The 21,296-nt window shown below is 46.7% G+C and overlaps 1 protein-coding gene and 1 long non-coding RNA gene across 2 annotated transcripts in view; one reads left to right on the top strand and one right to left on the bottom strand.

Moving 5' to 3' along the window:
* LOC144486209 (uncharacterized) overlaps positions 1-21,296 on the bottom strand; it is a 234,274-nt gene that overhangs the window by 145,090 nt on the left and 67,888 nt on the right. The window contains exons 2-3 of the long non-coding RNA XR_013496231.1: positions 21,294-21,296; positions 20,589-20,643 (exon numbers count right to left, since the gene is read on the bottom strand). The exon at positions 21,294-21,296 is cut by the window's right edge and continues 90 nt beyond it. This is a non-coding gene — a long non-coding RNA (uncharacterized LOC144486209). The remainder of the gene's footprint in view (positions 1-20,588; positions 20,644-21,293) is intronic.
* Positions 1-21,296, top strand: part of LOC144486207 (kin of IRRE-like protein 1) — a 174,192-nt gene that overhangs the window by 113,726 nt on the left and 39,170 nt on the right. The window contains exons 2-5 of the mRNA XM_078204290.1: positions 5,310-5,459; positions 14,182-14,331; positions 15,618-15,775; positions 16,091-16,241. Coding sequence (XP_078060416.1) covers positions 5,310-5,459; positions 14,182-14,331; positions 15,618-15,775; positions 16,091-16,241 — 609 coding nt within the window. The remainder of the gene's footprint in view (positions 1-5,309; positions 5,460-14,181; positions 14,332-15,617; positions 15,776-16,090; positions 16,242-21,296) is intronic.

Below are 21,296 nucleotides of genomic sequence, written 5' to 3'. Positions count from 1 at the left end.
TGGAGTGAGGATTGTATTTGAATGGAGTGAGGATTGTATTTGAATGGAGTGAGGATTGTATTTGAATGGAGTGAGGATTGTATTTGAATGCAGTGAGGATTGTATTTGAATGGAGTGAAGATTGTATTTGAATGGAGTAGAGTGAGGGTTGTATTGGAATGGAGTGGTGTGAGAATGATATTGGAATGGAGTGAAGTGAGGATTGTATGGGGGTGGATTGAGGATTGTAGTTAAATGGAGTGGACTGAGGATTGTATTTGAGTGGAGTGGAGTGAGGATTGTATTGGAATGGAGTTGAGTGAGGATTGCATGGGGGTGGATTGAGGGTTGCATTGGAATGGAGTGGAGTGAGGATTGTATTGGAATGGTGTGGAGTGAGGATTGTATTTGAATGGAGTGGAGTGAGGATTGTATTGGAATGGAGTGGAGTGAGGATTGTATTTGAATGGAGTGGAGTGAGGATTGTATTTGAATGGAGTGGAGTGAGGATTGTATTTGAATGGAGTGGAGTGAGGATTGTATTGGAATGGAGTGGAGTAAGGATTGTATTGGAATGGAGTGGTGTGAGAATGATATTGGAATGGAGTGAAGTGAGGAGTGTATGGGGGTGGATTGAGGATTGTAGTTAAATGGAGTGGACTGAGGATTGTATTGGAGTGGAGTGGAGTGAGGATTGTATTTGAATGGAGTGGAGTGAGGGTTGTATTTGAATGGAGTGGAGTGAGGGTTGTATTTGAATGGAGTGGAGTGAGGATTCTATTTGAATGGAGTGGAGTGAGTGTTGTACTTGAATGGAGTGGAGTGAGGATTGTATTTGAATGGAGTGGAGTGAGGATTGTATTTGAATGGAGTGGAGTGAGGATTGTATTTGAATGGAGTGGAGTGAGGATTGTATTGGAATGGAGTGGAGTGAGGATTGTATTGGAATGGAGTGGAGTGAGGGTTGTATTTGAATGGAGTGGAGTGAGGATTGTATTGGAATGGAGTGGAGTGAGGTTTGTATTGGAATGGAGTGGAGTGAGGATTGTATTGTAATGGAGTGGAGCGAGGATTGTATTGGAATGGAGTGAGGATTGTATTTGAATGGGGTGGAGTGAGGATTGTATTGGAATGGAGTGGAGTGAGGATTGTTTTTGAATGGAGTGGAGTGAGGATTGTTTTTGAATGGAGTGGAGTGAGGGTTGTATTGGAATGGAGTGGAGTGAGGATTGTATTTGAATGGAGTGAGGATTGTATTTGAATGGAGTGAGGATTGTATTTGAATGGAGTGAGGATTGTATTTGAATGGAGTGAGGATTGTATTTGAATGGAGTGGAGTGAGGATTGTATTTGAATGGAGCGGAGTGAGGATTGTATTTGAATGGAGTGGAGTGAGGATTGTTTTTGAATGGAGTGGAGTGAGGGTTGTATTGGAATGGAGTGGAGTGAGGGTTGTATTGGAATGGAGTGGAGTGAGGATTGTATTTGAATGGAGTGGAGTGAGGATTGTTTTTGAATGGAGTGGAGTGAGGGTTGTATTGGAATGGAGTGGAGTGAGGATTGTATTTGAATGGAGTGAGGATTGTATTGGAATGGAGTGGAGTGAGGATTGTATTTGAATGGAGCGGAGTGAGGGTTGTATTGGAATGGAGTGGAGTGAGGATTGTATTGGAGTGGAGTGAGGATTGTATTGGAGTGGAGTGAGGATTGTATTGGAGTGGAGTGAGGATTGTATTGGAGTGGAGTGAGGATTGTATTGGAGTGGAGTGAGGATTGTATTGGAGTGGAGTGAGGATTGTATTGGAGTGGAGTGAGGATTGTATTGGAGTGGAGTGAGGATTGTATTGGAGTGGAGTGAGGATTGTATTGGAGTGGAGTGAGGATTGTATTGGAGTGGAGTGGAGTGAGGATTGTATTGGAATGGAGTGGAGTGAGGATTGTATTTGAATGGAGTGGAGTGAGGAGTGTATTTGAATGGAGCGGAGTGAGGATTGTATTGGAATGGAGTGGAGTGAGGATTGTATTGGAATGGAGTGGAGTGAGGGTTGTATTTGAATGGAGTGAGGATTGTATTTGAATGGAGTGAGGATTGTATTTGAATGGAGTGAGGATTGTATTTGAATGGAGTGAAGATTGTATTTGAATGGAGTAGAGTGAGGGTTGTATTGGAATGGAGTGGTGTGAGAATGATATTGGAATGGAGTGAAGTGAGGATTGAATGGGGGTGGATTGAGGATTGAAGTTAAATGGAGTGGACTGAGGATTGTATTTGAGTGGAGTGGAGTGAGGATTGTATTGGAATGGAGTGGAGTGAGGATTGTATTGGAATGGAGTGGAGTGAGGATTGTATTTGAATGGAGTGGAGTGAGGATTGTATTGGAATGGAGTTGAGTGAGGATGGCATGGGGGTGGATTGAGGGTTGTATTGGAATGGAGTGGAGTGAGGATTGTATTGGAATGGTGTGGAGTGAGGATTGTATTTGAATGGAGTGGAGTGAGGATTGTATTTGAATGGAGTGGAGCGAGGATTGTATTGGAATGGAGTGGAGTGAGGATTGTATTTGAATGGAGTGGAGTGAGGATTGTTTTTGAATGGAGTGGAGTGAGGGTTGTATTGGAATGGAGTGGAGTGAGGATTGTATTTGAATGGAGTGAGGATTGTATTTGAATGGAGTGGAGTGAGGATTGTATTGGAATGGAGTGGAGTGAGGATTGTATTTGAATGGAGTGGAGTGAGGATTGTATTGGAATGGAGTGGAGTAAGGATTGTATTGGAATGGAGTGGAGTGAGGATTGTATTGGAATTGAGTGGAGTGAGGATTGTAGTTAAATGGAGTGGATTGAGTATTGTAGTTTAATGGAGTGGAGTGAGGATTGTATTTGAATGGAGTGAGGATTGTATTTGAATGGAGTGAGGATTGTATTTGAATGGAGTGAGGATTGTATTTGAATGGAGTGAGGATTGTATTTGAATGGAGTGAGGATTGTATTTGAATGGAGTGAGGATTGTATTTGAATGGAGTGAGGATTGTATTTGAATGGAGTGAAGATTGTATTTGAATGGAGTAGAGTGAGGGTTGTATTGGAATGGAGTGGTGTGAGAATGATATTGGAATGGAGTGAAGTGAGGAGTGTATGGGGGTGGATTGAGGATTGTAGTTAAATGGAGTGGACTGAGGATTGTATTGGAGTGGAGTGGAGTGAGGATTGTATTTGAATGGAGTGGAGTGAGGGTTGTATTTGAATGGAGTGGAGTGAGGGTTGTATTTGAATGGAGTGGAGTGAGGATTCTATTTGAATGGAGTGGAGTGAGTGTTGTATTTGAATGGAGTGGAGTGAGTGTTGTATTTGAATGGAGTGGAGTGAGGATTGTATTTGAATGGAGTGGAGTGAGGATTGTATTTGAATGGAGTGGAGTGAGGGTTGTATTTGAATGGAGTGGAGTGAGGATTGTATTGGAATGGAGTGGAGTGAGGATTGTATTGGAATGGAGTGGAGTGAGGATTGTATTGTAATGGAGTGGAGCGAGGATTGTATTGGAATGGAGTGAGGATTGTATTTGAATGGGGTGGAGTGAGGATTGTATTGGAATGGAGTGGAGTGAGGATTGTATTGGAATGGAGTGGAGTGAGGATTGTATTGGAATGGAGTGGAGTGGGATGGAGCAGCAGTATAAAATGAAGGGTACCATTCTTAGCAGTGTAGAGGATCAGAAGGACCTTGGGGTCCGGGTCCATAGGACTCTTAAATCGGCCTCGCAGGTGGAGGATGCGGTCAAGAAGGCGTATGGCGTACTAGCCTTCATTAATCGAGGGATTGAGTTTAGGAGTCGGGAGATAATGCTGCAGCTTTATAGGACCCTGGTTAGACCCCACTTGGAGTACTGCGCGCAGTTCTGGTCACCTCATTACAGGAAAGATGTTGAAGCCATTGAAAGGGTGCAGAGGAGATTTACAAGGATGTTGCCTGGATTGGGGGGCATGCCTTATGAGGATAGGTTGAGGGAGCTTGGTCTCTTCTCCCTGGAGAGACGAAGGATGAGAGGTGACCTGATAGAGGTTTACAAGATGTTGAGGGGTCTGGATAGGGTGGACTCTCAGAGGCTATTTCCAAGGGCTGAAATGGTTGCTACGAGAGGACACAGGTTTAAGGTGCTGGGGGGTAGGTACAGGGGGGATGTCAGGGGTAAGTTTTTCACTCAGAGGGTGGTGGGTGAGTGGAATCGGCTGACGTCGGTGGTGGTGGAGGCAAACTCGTTGGGGTCTTTTAAGAGACTTCTGGATGAGTACATGGGATTTAATGGGATTGAGGGCTATAGATAGGCCTAGAGGTGGGGATGTGATCGGCGCAACTTGTGGGCCGAAGGGCCTGTTTGTGCTGTGGCTTTCTATGTTCTATGTTCTATGTTCTATGTTCTATGTATTGGAATGGAGTGGAGTGAGGATTGTATTGGAATGGAGTGGAGTGAGGATTGTATGTGGTGGATTGAGGATTGTAGTTAAATGGAGTGGAGTGAGGATTGTATTGGAATGGAGTGGAGCGAGGATTGTATTGGAATGGAGTGGAGTGAGGATTGTATTTGAATGGAGTGGAGTGAGGATTGTTTTTGAATGGAGTGGAGTGAGGGTTGTATTGGAATGGAGTGGAGTGAGGATTGTATTTGAATGGAGTGAGGATTGTATTTGAATGGAGTGGAGTGAGGATTGTATTGGAATGGAGTGGAGTGAGGATTGTATTGGAATGGAGTGGAGTGAGGGTTGTATTGGAATGGAGTGGAGTGAGGATTGTATTGGAATGGAGTGGAGTGAGGATTGTATTGGAATGGAGTGGAGTGAGGATTGTATTGGAATGGAGTGGAGTGAGGATTGTATTGGAATGGAGTGGAGTGAGGATTGTATTGGAATGGAGTGGAGTGAGGATTGTATTTGAGTGGAGTGGAGTGAGGAGTGTATTTGAATGGAGTGGAGTGAGGATTGTATTGGAGTGGAGTGAGGATTGTATTGGAATGGAGTGGAGTGAGGATTGTATTTGAGTGGAGTGGAGTGAGGAGTGTATTTGAATGGAGTGGAGTGAGGATTGTATTGGAATGGAGTGGAGTGAGGATTGTATTGGAATGGAGTGGAGTGAGGATTGTATTTGAGTGGAGTGGAGTGAGGAGTGTATTTGAATGGAGTGGAGTGAGGATTGTATTGGAATGATTGATGTCCTTTCTAATTTTCCAAGAGTTGGTGAGGAGTGAAGGGAGCTTGACAATTCATATGTTAGTGATGGGGAGGGGAACTGATGCAAATGGTTCGACTAATTTAAAATGGCTGCCCCTCCTTACACAGGTCGCAGTACCAGAATCACGCAGCAACCTTTAGACCAAGTGGTGGTCGCTGGAGAGAGAGCTGTTCTGTCCTGCGCAGTCTCCAATTATTCAGGAATCGTACAATGGACCAAAGATGGACTTGCCCTTGGAATGGGTTATGGGTTACCAGGTAAGGAACTCGATGTTAACTTCATCCCTCATCATTGGCAGAGCAAGATTCAGTTTGTATCTAACCACCGCTCTACCTGTCCTGAGTGTTTGATGGTGACAGTGTAGAAGGAGATATAGAATTATAGAATCCTGCAATGCAGAAGGAGGCCATTCGGCCCATCGAGTCTGCACCGACCACTATCCCACCCAGGCCCTGTCCCCATAACCACATGCATTTACCCGAGCTAGCCCCCCTGACACCAAGGGGCAATTTAGCATGGCCAATCAATCGAACCCGCACATCTTTAGTCTGTGGAAGGAAACCGGAGCACCCGGAGGAAACCCATGCAGACATGGGGAGAACGTGCAAACTCCACACAGACAGTGACCCGATACTCTATATCTCTACTCTTAATACTCTAAATTTAACATGGTGCTTTAACTGTCTTGAATGTGTTTGATGGGGACATTGTACAGGGAGCTTTACTTGGTATCTTACCACATGTTGTACCTGTCCTGGGAGTGTTTGATGGAGTAACAAGTCTAACAACACCAGGTTAAAGTCCAACAGGTTCATTTGGTAGCAAAAGCCACTAGCTTTCGCTTTTGGCTTTTGCTACCAAATAACCCTGTTGGACTTTAACCTGGTGTTGTTAGACTTCTTACTGTGTTTACCCCAGTCCAACGCCGGCAACTCCACATCATGAGTGTTTGATGGAGACAGTGTCAAGGGAGCTTTACTCTGTATCTAACCCTGTGCTGTACCTGTCCTGGGAGTGTTTGATGGGCATGATGTGGAGATGCCGGCGTTGGACTGGGGTAAACACAGTAAGAAGTTTAACAACACCAGGTTAAAGTCCAACAGGTTTATTTGGTAGCAAAAGCCACACAAGCTTTCGAGGCTCTGAGCCCCTTCTTCAGGTGAGTGGGAATTCTGTTCACAAACAGAACTTATAAGACACAGACTCAATTTACATGAATAATGGTTGGAATGCGAATACTAATCCAGTCTTTAAGAAACAAAACAATGGGAGTGGAGAGAGCATCAAGACAGGCTAAAAAGATGTGTATTGTCTCCAGACAAGACAGCCAGTGAAACTCTGCAGGTCCACGCAACTGTGGGAGTTACAAATAGTGTGACATAAATTCTGATTCTAGGATCGCATGATAAAGACTCAGGAGGAAAAAAGCAGAAATATTTATGTGAAATAGTGTGACATAAACCCAATATAAAATTGTTTGATGGGGACAGTGTAGAGGGAGCTTTACTCTGTATCTAACCCTGTGCTGTACCTGTCCTGGGAGTGTTTGATGCGGACAGTGTAGAGGGAGATTTACTCTGTATCTAACCCTGTGCTGTACCTGTCCTGGGAGTGTTTGATGGGGACAGTGTAGAGGGAGATTTACTCTGTATCTAACCCCGTGCTGTACCTGTCCCGGGAGTGTTTGATGGGGACAGTGTAGAGGGAGCTTTACTCTGTATCTAACCCCGTGCTGTACCTGTCCTGGGAGTGTTTGATGGGGACAGTGTAGAGGGAGCTTTACTCTGTATCTAACCCCGTGCTGTACCTGTCCTGGGAGTGTTTGATGGGGACAGTGGAGAGGGAGCTTTACTCTGTATCTAACCCCGTGCTGTACCTGTCCTGGGAGTGTTTGATGGGGACAGTGTAGAGGGAGCTTTACTCTGTATCTAACCCTGTGCTGTTCCTGTCCTGTGAGTGTTTGATGGGAACAGTGTCGAGAGAGCTTTACAAAGTACAAAGATCAAATAAAAGTACAGCACAGATACAGGCCCTCCGGCCCTCCAAGCCTGCGTCGATCATGATGCCTGCCTAAACTAAAACCGTGTGCACTTACGGAGTCCGCATCCTTCCATTCCCATCCTATTCTAGTCGCCCCTTCAATGCCGCTATCGTACCTGCTCCCACCACCTCCCCAGGCAGCGCATTCCAGACATTCACCACCCTCTGTGTAAAAAACATACCTTGCACATCTCCTCTGAACTTTTCCCCACACACATTAAACCTATGTCCCCTAGTACTTGACTTTTCTACCCTAGGAAAGAGCATCTGACTATCCACTCTGTCCATGCCACTCAATCTTGTAAATCTCTATCATGTTACCCATCAATCTCCGTTGTTCCAGTGAAAACAAACCGAGTTTATCCAACCTCTCCTCATTACATCCTAGTAAACTTCTTCTGTACCCTCTCCAAAGCATCTACATCCTTCTGGTAGTGTGGGACCAGAACTGTATACAATATTCTAAATGAGGCCTAACTAAGGTTCTGTACAGCTGCAGCATTTTTTATACTCAATGCCCTGACTGATGAAGGCAAGCATGCCGTATGTCTTCTTGACTACCTTATCCATCTGCGTTGCCACTTTCAGTGATCGGTGGACATGTATGCCCAGATCTCTTTGCATGTCAATACTCCGAAGGGTTCTATCATTTACTGTATAATTCCTACATGCATTGGACCTTCCAAAATGCATTATCTCACACTTAGAACATAGAACAGTACATAGAACAGTACAGCACAGAACAGGCCCTTCGGCCCACGATGTTGTGCCGAGCTTTATCTGAGACCAAGATCAAGCTATCCCACTCCCTATCATCCTGGTGTGCTCCATGTGCCTATCCAATAACCGCTTAAATGTTCCTAAAGTGTCTGACTCCACTATCACTGCAGGCAGTCCATTCCACACCCCAACCACTCTCTGCGTAAAGAACCTACCTCTGATATCCTTCCTGTATCTCCCACCACGAACCCTATAGTTATGCCCCCTTGTAATAGCTCCATCCACCCGAGGAAATAGTCTTTGAACGTTCACTCTATCTATCCCCTTCATCATTTTATAAACCTCTATTAAGTCTCCCCTCAGCCTCCTCTGCTCCAGAGAGAACAGCCCTAGCTCCCTCAACCTTTCCTCATAAGACCTACCCTCCAAACCAGGCAGCATCCTGGTAAATCTCCTCTGCACTCTTTCCAGCACTTCCACATCCTTCTTATAGTGAGGTGACCAGAACTGCACACAATATTCCAAATGTGGTCTCACCAAGGTCCTGTACAGTTGCAGCATAACCCCACGGCTCTTAAACTCCAACCCCCTGTTAATAAAAGCTAACACACTATAGGCCTTCTTCACAGCTCTGTCCACTTGAGTGGCAACCTTTAGAGATCTGTGGATATGGACCCCAAGATCTCTCTGTTCCTCCACAGTCTTCAGAACCCTACCTTTGACCCTGTAATCCACATTTAAATTAGTCCTACCAAAATGAATCACCTCACATTTATCAGGGTTAAACTCCATTTGCCATTTTTCAGCCCAGCTTTGCATCCTATCTATGTCTCTTTGCAGCCTACAACAGCCCTCCACCTCATCCATTACTCCACCAATCTTGGTGTCATCAGCAAATTTACTGATCCACCCTTCAGCCCCCTCCTCAAAGTCATTAATAAAAATCACAAAGAGCAGAGGACCAAGCACTGATCCCTGTGTCACTCCACTAGCAACCTGCCTCCAGTCCGAAAATTTTCCATCCACCACCACCCTCTGTCTTCGATCAGATAGCCAGTTACCTATCCAATCGGCCAACTTTCCCTCTATCCCACACCTCCTTACTTTCATCATAAGCCGACCATGGGGGACCTTAACAAACGCCTTACTAAAATCCATGTATATGACATCAACTGCCCTACCTTCATCAACACACTTAGTTACCTCCTCAAAAAATTCTATCAAATTTGTGAGGCACGACTTGCCCTTCACAAATCCGTGCTGACTATCCCGGATTAATCTGCATCTTTCTAAATGGTCGTAAATCCCATCCCTAAGGACCTTTTCCATCAATTTACCAACCACCGAAGTAAGACTAACCGGTCTATAATTACCAGGGTCATTTCTATTCCCTTTCTTAAACAGAGGAACAACATTCGCCACTCTCCAGTCCTCTGGCACCATCCCCGTAAGAAGTCTCACAACACCAGGTTAAAGTCCAACAGGTTTATTTGGTAGCAAATACCATAAGCTTTCGGAGCAGAGCTCCTTCGTCAGGTGAGGACCCAAAGATCAAAGCTAAAGGCTCTGCAATCTCATCCCTTGCCTCCCAAAGAATCCTAGGATATATTTCATCAGGCCCAGGGGACTTATCGACCTTCAGTTTATTCAAAACTTGCCCGGATTAAACGCCATCTGCCATTTCTCCGCCCCAGTCTCCAACCGGTCTCTATCTTGCTGTATCCTCTGACAATCCTCCTATCCGCAACTTCACCAATTTTCGTGTCGTCTGCAAACTTACTAATCAGACCAGCTACATTTTCCTCCAAATCATTTATATATACTATGAACAACAAAGGTCCCAGAACTGATCCCTGTGGAACACTGCTCGTCACAGCCTTCCATTTAGAAAAGCACCTCTCTACTACTACCCTGTCTTCTATGACCAAATAAGAAGTTTAACAACACCAGGTTAAAGTCCAACAGGTTTATTTGGTAGCAAAAGCCACACAAACTTTTGGAGCTCCAAGGGGAGCTCCAAGGGGAGCTCCGAAAGCTTGTGTGGCTTTTGCTATCAAATAAACCTTTTGCACTTTAACCTGGTGTTGTTAAACTTCTTACTGTGTTTACCCCAGTCCAACGCCGGCATCTCCACATCATGACTTCTATGACCAAGCCAGTTCTGTATCCATTTTGCCAGCTCTCCTCTGATCCTGTGTGACTTCACCATTCGTATCATGAGGTACCTTGTCAAAGGCTTTACTGAAGTCCATGTACACAACATCGACTGCCTTTCTCTCATCTATCATCTTCGTCACTGCCTCAAAAAACTTGATCAAGTTCGTGAGGCACGACCTCCCCTTCACAAAACCATGCTGTCTATCATTAATAAGTCCATTTGTTTCCAAATGTGAGTAAATCCTGTCCTTAGGAATCTTTTCCAATAATTTCCCTACCACTGACGTAAAGCTCACTGGCCTATAATTTCCTGGATTATTCTTGCTGCTCTTCTTAAACAATGGAACAACATTGGCTATCCTCCAGTCCTCTGGAACTTCACCTGTAGCCAATGAGGATAGAAAGAACTCTGTCAAGGCCCCATCAATTTCCACCCTTACCTCCCTCAGTATTCTGGGGTAGATCCCATTAGGCCCTGGGGACTTATCTACTTTAATGCTTTTTAAGACACCCAACACCTTTTTTGATATTGACATGACCCAGCATATCTACACACCCTACCCTAGGCTCCTCATCCATCAAGTCCCTCTCTTTGGTGAATACTGAGGCAAAGTATTCATTTAGTATCTCGCCCATTTCCTCTGGTTCCATGCATAGATTCCCTCCACTATCCTTGAGTGGACCAACCTTTCCCTGGCTACCCTCTTGCTCTTTGCATACATATAAAATGCCTTAGGATTTTCCTTAATCCTGTTTGCCAAGGACTTTTCATGACCCCTTTTATCCCTCCTAACTCCTTTCTTAAGTTCCTTCCTACGTTCTTTATATTCTTCAAGGGCTTCATCAGTCCTAAGCCTTTTAGACCTTACGAATGCTTCTTTTTTCTTTTTGACAAGGCTCATAATATCCCTCATTATCCAGGGTTCCCGATACTTGCCACACTTACCCTTCACTCTCACAGGTACATACCGGTCCTGAATTCCAATCAACTGACATTTGAAAGACTCCCACATGTTGGATGTTGATTTACCCTCAAACAGCCTCCCCCAGTCTACACTCTCCAGATCCTGCCTAATGTTGTTGTAATTAGTCTTCCCCCAATTTAACATCTTCGCCCAAGGACCACTCTTGCCCTTATCCACAAGCACCCCAAAACTTACAGAATTATGATGACTGTTCCCAAAATGCTCTCCTCCTGAAACTTCGATCACCTGGCCAGGCGCATTCCCCAGGTTCAAAATGGCTCCTTCCCAAGTTGGGCTATTTACATACTATTTCAAGAAACCCTCCTGGACGCTCCTAACAAATTCTGCCCCATCCAAGCCCCTAGTAGTAAGTGAGTCCCAGTCAATATAGGGAAAGTTAAAATTACTCACCACAACAAACCTGTTGTTTTTGCATCTTTCCAAAATCTGTCTGCATATCTGCTCCTCTATCTCCCGCTGGCTGTTGGGAAGCCAGTAATAAACCCCCAACATTGTGACTGCACCTTTCCTATTCCTGAGCTCTCCCCATATTGCCTCGCTGCCCATATTGCCTCGCTGCCTGAACCCTCTGAGGTGTCCTCCCTCAGTACAGCTGTGATATCCTCGTTAACCAGAAATGCAACTCCCCCACTCCTTTTACATCCCCCTCTATCCTGCCTGAAGCATCTAAATCCTGGAATGTTTAGCTGCCAATCCTGTCCCTCTTTCAACCAAGTCTCTGTAATAGCAACAACATCATAGTTCCAAGTACTAATCCAGCTCATCTATCTTGCCTGTTATACTCCTCACGTTGCAACAAATGCACTTCAGACCACCAGTCCCGCTGTGTTCAACAACTAGTCCCTGCCTGCTCTTCCTCTTAATCTTACTGGCCTTAAGTCTGTAACTCTCCCTCCCTCCTGCTGACCTACTGCTCTGGTTCCCACCCCCTTGCTCATACTAGTTTAAACCCTCCCAAGTGACTCTAGCAAATCTACCTGTCAGGATATTGGTGCCCCTCCAGTTTAAGGGTAACCCGTTCTTGTTCAGGTCCAACCTGTCCCGGAAGAGATCCCTCCCTCCTACACCACCTCTATAGCCACGTATTTAGTTGCACTATCTTCCTATTCCTAGCCTCACTGGCATGTGGCACAGGAAGTAATCCTGAGATTACAACCCTAGAGGTCCTCTTTTTCAACTTACTACTTAACTCCCTGAACTCCCCTTGCAGGACCCTGTCAGTCTTCCTGCCTATGTTGTTAGTACCAAGGTGTACCACGGCCTCTGGCTGTTCGCCCTCCCCTTTCAGAATGTACCACACCCGTTCAGAGACATCCTTGGCCCTGGCACCAGGGAGGTAACAAACCATCCTGGAGTCTCTTTCCCAGCCACAGAAACGCCTGTCTGTGCACCTGACTATAGAGTCTCCTATAACTATCGCTCTTCTGAATCTTGATCCTCCCTGCTGAACAACAGAGCCAGTCGTGGTGCCACTGCCCTGGCTGCTGCTGTCTTCCCTTGATAGGCCATCCCCCCAACAGTATCCAAAATGGTATACCTGTTAGAGAGGGGGATAGCCACAGGGGGATTTCTGCACTGACTGCCTGCCCTTTCTAGCGGTCACCCATCTGCCTGCACCTTGGGTGTGACCACATCTCTAGAGGGCTCCTGTCTATGACGCTTTACTCTGTATCTAACCCCGTGCTGTACCTGTCCTGGGAGTGTTTGATGGGGACAGTGTAGAGGGAGCTTTACTCTGTATCCAACCCCGTGCTGTACCTGTCCTGGGAGTGTTTGATGGGGACAGTGTAGAGGGAGATTTACTCTGTATCTAACCCCGTGCTGTACCTGTCCTGGGAGTGTTTGATGGGGACAGTGTAGAGGGAGCTTTACTCTGTATCTAACCCCGTGCTGTACCTGTCCTGGGAGTGTTTGATGGGGACAGTGTAGAGGGAGCTTTACTCTGTATCTAACCCCGTGCTGTACCTGTCCTGGGAGTGTTTGATGGGGACAGTGTAGAGGGAGCTTTACTCTGTATCTAACCCCGTGCTGTACCTGTCCTGGGAGTGTTTGATGGGGACAGTGTAGAGGGAGCTTTACTCTGTATCTAACCCCGTGCTGTACCTGTCCTGGGATTGTTTGATGGGGGCAGTGTAGAGGGAGCTTTACTCTGTATCTAACCCCGTGCTGTACCTGTCCTGGGAGTGTTTGATGGGGACAGTGTAGAGGGAGCTTTACTCTGTATCTAACCCTGTGCTGTACCTGTCCTGGGAGTGTTTGATGGGGACAGTGTAGAGGGAGATTTACTCTGTATCTAACCCCGTGCTGTACCTGTCCTGGGAGTGTTTGATGGGGCCAGTGTAGAGGGAGATTTACTCTGTATCTAACCCCGTGTTGTACCTGTCCTGGGAGTGTTTGATGGGGACAGTGTAGAGGGAGATTTACTCTGTATCTAACCCCGTGCTGTACCTGTTCTGGGAGTGTTTGATGGGGACAGTGTAGATGGAGCTTTACTCTGTATCTAACCCCGTGCTGTACCTGTTCTGGGAGTGTTTGATGGGGACAGTGTAGAGTGAGATTTACTCTGTATCTAACCCCGTGCTGTACCTGTTCTGGGAGTGTTTGATGGGGACAGTGTAGATGGAGCTTTACTCTGTATCTAACCCCGTGCTGTACCTGTCCTGGGAGTGTTTGATGGGGACAGTGTAGAGGGAGATTTACTCTGTATCTAACCCCGTGCTGTACCTGTTCTGGGAGTGTTTGATGGGGACAGTGTAGAGGGAGATTTACTCTGTATCTAACCCCGTGCTGTACCTGTCCTGGGAGTGTTTGATGGGGACAGTGTAGAGGGAGCTTTACTCTGTATCTAACCCCGTGCTGTACCTGTCCTGGGAGTGTTTGATGGGGACAGTGTAGAGGGAGATTTACTCTGTATCTAACCCCATTCTGTACCTTTCTTGGGAGTGTTTGTTGGGGACAGTGGAGAGCGAGGTATAGTCTTCATCTAACCCCGTGTTCTATCTCTCCTGGGAGCGTTTGATGAGGACAGTGTAGAGGGAACTTTAGTTTGTATCTAACCCTGGCACCTGTTTTGCAGCCTGGCCTCGGTATCAAATTCTGGGAGACATGGACAAGGGTGTTTATGACCTTGAGATCCAGGAAGCAGAGCTCTCGGATGATGCGGATTATGAATGTCAGGCAACAGAGGTTGCTCTCCGCTCTGACCGAGCTACACTTACCGTATTGAGTAAGTGCCAAGATATTTTGGATGATCCTAGCTTGCTCCGTAAAACTTTAAATCGTGAAACATAGTCCCCATGTCCAGTTCACCCATTCAATGCAGGCAAACTTTCTGACTTTCAACCCTCCCTATCTCTGTAACCTCCTCCCGTCCCTACAACCCTCCCAATCTCTGTAACCTCCTCCAGTCCTTACAACCCTCTCAATCTCTGTAACCTCCTCCAGTCGCTAAAACACTCCCTATCTCTGTAACCTCCTCCAGTCCCTACACCCCTCCTATCTCTGTAACCTCCTCCCGTCCCTATAACCCTCTCAATCTCTGTAACCTCCTCCAGTCGCTAAAACACTCCCTATCTCTGTAACCTCCTCCAGTCCCTACAACCCTCCCCATCTCTGTAACCTCCTCCAGTCCCTACACCCCTCCCTATCTCTGTAACCTCCTCCAGTCCCTATAACCCTCCCAATCTCTGTAACCTCCTCCAGTCCTTACAACCCTCCCAATCTCTGTAACCTCCTCCAGCCCCTCAACACTCCCTATCTCTGTACCCTCCTCCAATCCCTCAACACTCCCTATTTCTGTAACCTCCTCCAGCCCCTACAAATCTCCCTATCTCTGTGACCTCCTTCAGCCCCTCAACACTCCCTATCTCTGTAACCTCCTCCAGCCCCTACAACCCTCCCAATCGCTGTGACCTCCTCCAGCCCCTCAACTCTATCTCTGTAATCTCTTCCAGCCCCTATAATCCTCTGAGATTTCTGCGTTCCTCCGATTCCAGCCACTTCAATTCCCATTGCTCTGCCATTGGTGGCTGTGCCTTCAGCTGCTTGGTGCCCGAAGATCTGGAATTCCCTCCCGATACCGATGCACCACACTCTCTCTCTATCCCTCTCTTTCTCACTGTCTCTCCCCCTCCCTGTCCATCTCTGCCTCTCTCCCTTGCTGTCTTCCCCTCTCCCTTTCTCTTCCTCCCTCTCTCTAACTCCCTCCCACTCTTTCTCCCTCTCTCTCCCCATCTCCCCCCCCCCCCGCCCCCCCCCCCCCTCCCCGCCCCCCACTCTCTCCCCTCTCTCTCTCTCTCACTCTGTCACTCCTATCTCATTCTACGCTGGGAGTATAATTTTGTCTGATCAAGTTGCCGTGAATTACTTTTTGACCATTCCCCATGCTGCTGTGATGTTGTTATTCTCCTTGAGGGTGTGAGTGTTGATAAAGAGTGGGATGCATCACAGCGTGTGAGTAGAGTCTGGGCTTCTCACTGTCTCTCCAATGGTGTGGATCTCTCCTCTTCCTAGTCCCTCCCAGTGACCCAGTCATCGATGGTGCACCAGAGATCTTGCTGAGGGCTGGCATTCCATACAATCTGACGTGTCATGTTGACAGAGCCAAGCCGGCAGCCGAGATTGCCTGGCACAGTGAGGGGCAACAGCAGAATGGAGCAACTTCATCCCAGGTACATTCCAGCAGAGTTTCCTCATCTCTCCAGCTGACCATCTCTCCCTCTGTCTCTCCCAGTCACTGTCCTTCTCTGTCAATCTTCCTCTGTATCTATATCTCTATCTCAGTCCGTCTCTCTCTATCTGTCTCTTTCCATCTCTCTGTCTCTTTCACTGTCACTCTATGTCGCTCTCTCTCTCTCGCTCTGTCTCTATCGTTCTGTCTCTGTCGCGTTCTCTCTCTTTCTATCTCTTTCTCTCTCTCATTCTCTCTCTGTCTCTCTCTCTTTTTCTTTCTCAGCAGTAACCCTGTTATCCTCTCTCTCTTTCAGGCTCTGATGGATGATGGAAAGTGCGCGACCACGGTCAGCGTCCTGACCTTCTGTCCGACAGACCGGGACATTGGCCGTGAGTTCATCTGTAGAACCAGGAACGAGGCACTGCCGTCAGGAAAGGAGAGCAGAGTCCGACTCAACGTTCACCGTAAGAGACAGAGAGAGAGAGAGAGACAGAGCAAGAGAGAGAGATGGAGTGAGGGAGAGACAGAGTGAGGGGGACAGGCTGAGAGAGACAGGGAGAGAGAGAGAGAGAGGAGACAGATGGAGTGACAAAGAGATCAAATAAGAGAGACGGAGCGAGAAAGAGAGATGGAATGAGAGAGGCAGAGTGAGAGAGAGTGTGTGGGGTGGGAGACAGACTGAGAGAGATGGAGACAGGGTGCAAGAGAGACAGATTTGGAGTAAGGGAGATAGAGAGGCGGAGGGAGAGGAGAAGAGAGAGGCAGAGTGAGAGATGGAACGTGAGAGAGAGATGGAGCACGAAAGAGAGAGATGGAGTGCAAAAGAGAGAGGTGGAGCGTGAGAGAACGATGGAGTGAGAGAGAGAGAGAGATATGGAGCGAGTGATAGAGATGGAGAGAGAGAGAGATGAAGTGTGAGATGGATAGAGAGAGAGAGAGAAAGAGTCGGAACAAGAGAGGGATAGAGAGAGAGATGGAATGAGAGTGTGAGGTGGAGTGAGAGAGAGAGAGAGGCAGAGTGAGGGAGATAGAATGAAATGTAGTGAGAGAGAGGGAGAATGAGTAAGGAACAGAGAGATGGAGTGAGAGAGACGCGACATAAGAGAGATATAGAGTGAGAAAAGAGTGTGGGAGAGAGAGAGTGGGACCGGAGAGAGATTGATCATAAAATAGAATTCCTACAATACAGTAGGAGGCTATTCGGCCCATCGGGTCTGCATCGACTCTCCGACAGAGCATCTTACCCAGGCCCTATCTCCGTAACCCCACATATTTACCCCACTAATCCCTCTAACCTACACATCTTTTGACACTAATGGAAAATTTAGCATGGCCAATCCACCTAACCTGCACATCTTTGGACTGTGGGAGGAAACCGGAGCACCAGGGAGAAACCCATGCAGACACAGGGAAAACATGCAAACACCACACAGTCACCCGAGAATCATAGAATTATAGAATCATACAGAGGTTCTTTGGCCCATCGAGTCCGCACTGACATGCATGAAACACCTGAACTTCCACCTAGTCCCATCTACCAGCATTTGGCCCATAGCCTTGAATGTTATGATGTGCAAAGTGTTCATCCAGATACTTTTTGAAGGATGTGAGGCAACCCGCCTCTGCCACCCTCCCAGGCTGCGCATTTCAGACTGTCACCACCCTCTAGGTGAAAACGTTTTCCCTCACATCCTCCCTAAACCTTCTGCCCCCCACCTTGAACCTATGTCCCTTGTGACTGACCCTTCAACTAAGGGGAACAGCTGCTCCTTATCCACTCTGTACATGTCCCTCATAATCTTGTACACCTCGATCAGGTCGCCCCCTCAGTCATAGAATCATAGAATCCCTACAGTGAATGAAGAAAGAGGCCACTTGGCCCATCGAGTCTGCCCCGACAACAATCGCAACCATGCCCTATCTCCGTAACCCCATGTATTTACCCTGCTAGTCCCCCTGACACGAAAGAGCAATTGAGCATGGCCAGTCAATCTAACCTGCACATCTCTGCTCCAAAGAAAACAACCCAAGCCTACCCAATCTCTCTTCGTAACTTAAATGTTCCATCCCTGGCAGCATCTTGGTGAATCTCCTCTTCAGCCTCTCCAGTGCAATCCGATAATGTGGTGACCAGAACTGCACACAGTACTCTAGCAGTGGCCTCATTAAAGTTCTATACAACTCCAACATGACTTCCTTGCTCTTGTAATCTTTGCCTCGATTGATAATGGCAAGTGTCCCGTATGCCCTTTTTCACCACCCTACCAACATACCCTTCCGCTTTCAGAGATCTATGGACAAGCACGCCAAGGTCTCTTTGTTCCACAGACCTCCCTAGTGTCCTACCATTCATTGAGTACTTCTTTGTCAATTACTCCTTCCAAAGTGTATCACCTCACACTTTTCAAGGTTAAATTCCATCTGCCATTTATTTGTCCATTTGGCCATTCCATCTATATCTTCTTGGAGCCCAAGGCACTCAGCCTGTTAACCACCTGGCCAATCTTTGTGTCATCTTAAAACTTACTAATCCTACCCCCTACATAGTCATCAATGTCATTTATATAAATGACGAGTAATAGGGGGCCCAACACAGATCCCTGTGGTACGCCACTGGCCTGGCTTCCAGTCACTAAGGCAGCCTTGTGTCATCACACTCTTGTCTCCGACAACTGAACCAATTTTGAATCCACTTTATCAAATTACCGTGTATTCCATGTGCATTTGCCTTCTTTACAAGTCTCCCATGTGGGGCCTTGTCAAACACTTTGCTGAAATCCATATAAACTGTATCAACTGCACCACCCTCAGCTACACACCTGGTCACCTCCTCAAAAAATTCAATCTAATTAGGAAATTTCTGACTCACCTGATGAAGCAGCACTTCAAAAGCTCGTGATATCAAATAAACCTGTTGGACTTTAACCTGTGCCCACCCCAGTCCAACGCCAGCATCTCCACATCATGTCAATCAAATTAGTTAGGCATGACCGCCCTCTGACAAAGCCATGCTGACTCTCCCTGATCAAGCCTTACCTTTCCAAGTGGAGATAGATGTTTTCCTTCAGAAGTTTCTCCAATAGTTTCCCTACCACTGATGTGAGACTCACTGGTCTGTAGGTCCCTGGTTTATCTCTACAACCCTTCTTAAATAGCGGAACCACATTAGTTGTTCTCCAGTCATCTGGCACCTCTCTCATTGCCAAAGAATTGAAAATTTAGGTCAGAGCCTCTGCAATCTCCTTCCTTGTCTCCCACAGCAGCCTCGGGCACAATTCATCCGGACCTGGAGATTTATCCACTTTTAAAGCTGCCAACACCTCCAATACCTTGTCCTTCCCTATGTTAATTTGCTCAAGAACCTTGCAGTCTCTCCCCCTGAATTCCGTACTTTCACCCTGATTCTCTTGAGTGAACTTGGATGCGAACTATTCATTCAACACTCTACCAATGTCCTCTGGCTCCACCCACAGACTGCCCCCTTGGTCCCTAATGGGTCCCACTCTTTCCCTGGTTATCCTCTTCCCATTGATATACTTATAGAATATCTTGGGATTTTTCCTACTTTTACCAGCCAGCGCTTTCTCATATCCCCTCTTTGCATTCCTAATTGCTTTCTTCAGCTCTACCCTGCACTTTCTATACCTCACTAATGCCACCTCTGATTTGTTCCCCTTGCACTTGTATCCATCGTATCCTGAATATCTCTGGTCATCTATAGTTCTCTGGGCTTGTTAGTCCTTCCTATCACCCCAGAGGGATCATGCTGAGCTTGCACTCTTTCCATTTCCTTTTTGAATGCCCCACACTGCTCTTCTGTAGATTTCCCCATTAGGAACTGTTCCCAGTCTACCTTAGCCAGATCCTGCTTTGTTTTACTAAAATCCGCTCTCCCCCAATTCAAAACTTTTTTTGCGGCTTGTCTATTTCCTTGTCCGTAACAAGGTTAAATTGTAACATGTTGTGATCGCTGTCACTAAAATGCTCCCCACAACCACCTCAACCATGTGTCTGGCTTCATTCCCCAGAATCAGGTCCAGCACAGCTCCCTCCCTTGTTGGACCTTCTACATATTGATTTTAAAAGTTCTCCTGTCCACATTTCAAGAAATCTGCTCCATCCAAGCCCTTAACACCATGTATATTCCAGTTAATGTTGGGAAAGTTGAAATCATCTAATCACCTTGTTGTTATTGTTTTTACACACTTCCACAAATTGAGCACATATTTGCTCCTCAATATCCCTCGGACTACCTGGGGGTCTCTAATGAACACCTAACAATTTGACTGCCCCTTTTGCATTCCTAAGCTCTACCCACAAAGCTTCATTTGATGCCCCCTCCAAGTTATCATCTCTCCTTACTGTAGTAACTGATCCTTAACTAATAATGCAATGTCTCCTCCCCCTTTACCTCCTCCCCTGTCTCACCTGCAGATGCTATATCCCGGAATGTTAAGTTGTCAATCCTGTCCCTCCTCCAACCACATGTCTGTGATGGCTACAATGTCACACTTCCATGTGTCAATCATTGCCCTTAATTCCTCCATTTTACCTGCAACACTCCTTGCGTTAAAGTAGAGGCCATCCAGCCTTGCCTTACCCCCTTGAAACTTAATACAGCTGCACTCCCTCCAACTTGATCGATTTGCTGTATGATTCTGTGCCCTTACTCTGCTAACAGTCTGTGTCCCATTTCCCCAGCCAAATTTATTTAAACTCCTCCCAAAAGCACCAGCAAAACATCCTGCAAGGATGTTAGTCTCGTTCTGATTTAGACGTAGATAGTCCTGCTTGTACAGGTCCCACCTTACCTGGAGGCCGGAATTGAACCCAGGACGCTGTGAGGCACACCACTGTGCCACCATGCTGTGTGGGGGGAGAGTAAGGTGGAGGGAGAGAGAGAGAGAGAATGAATGTGATTAATTGGGTAATGAAGAGCTGTCTCAATCTACAATTGCTGATTGTTCAGCTCTTCATCAATGGCCTTCACTGTTCTGAGTAACCTGTGTATCCCCTTCTCTCTCTCTCTCACTCTCTCTGTCTCTCTCTCTCTCATGCTCTCTGTTTCTCTGTCTGTCTCTCTCTTTCTGTCTCTGTCTTACTCTCTCTGTCTTACTGTCTCACACTCTGTCTGTCTGTCTCGCTGTCTGCCTGACTATCGCTCTTTATCTCTCTCACTGTATCACTTGCTCTCTCTTGTTCTCCATCACTCACTATCTCTGTCTGTATATGTCTTTGACTTTCCCCCTCTCTCTCTCTCTCTCTCCCCCTCTCTTTCTTTCTGTCTCTCTGATGGTCTCTCACGCTTCCTGTCTCTCTCCCTTTGTCTCCACTCCCTCTCCCTGTCTTTTGCTCGCTCTCTCTCCTGCTCCTGTCTCTCTCTCGTTCCCTCTCACTCTGCAACTGTAATTTCTCTCCTTAGCTCTCACCTTTTCGCTTTCCCTGTCTCTGCTCTCTATTCCGCCCCAATGCTCTTTGTCTCTGATTTTACCCTGTTTTTATCCTATGCAACTCACTCA

This window comes from Mustelus asterias, unplaced genomic scaffold (genome assembly GCF_964213995.1).
Source record: "Mustelus asterias unplaced genomic scaffold, sMusAst1.hap1.1 HAP1_SCAFFOLD_298, whole genome shotgun sequence".
NCBI lineage: Eukaryota > Metazoa > Chordata > Chondrichthyes > Carcharhiniformes > Triakidae > Mustelus > Mustelus asterias.
The sequence above is the reverse complement of the archived record's forward strand: the minus strand, read 5'-3'. Positions and strand labels throughout refer to the sequence as shown.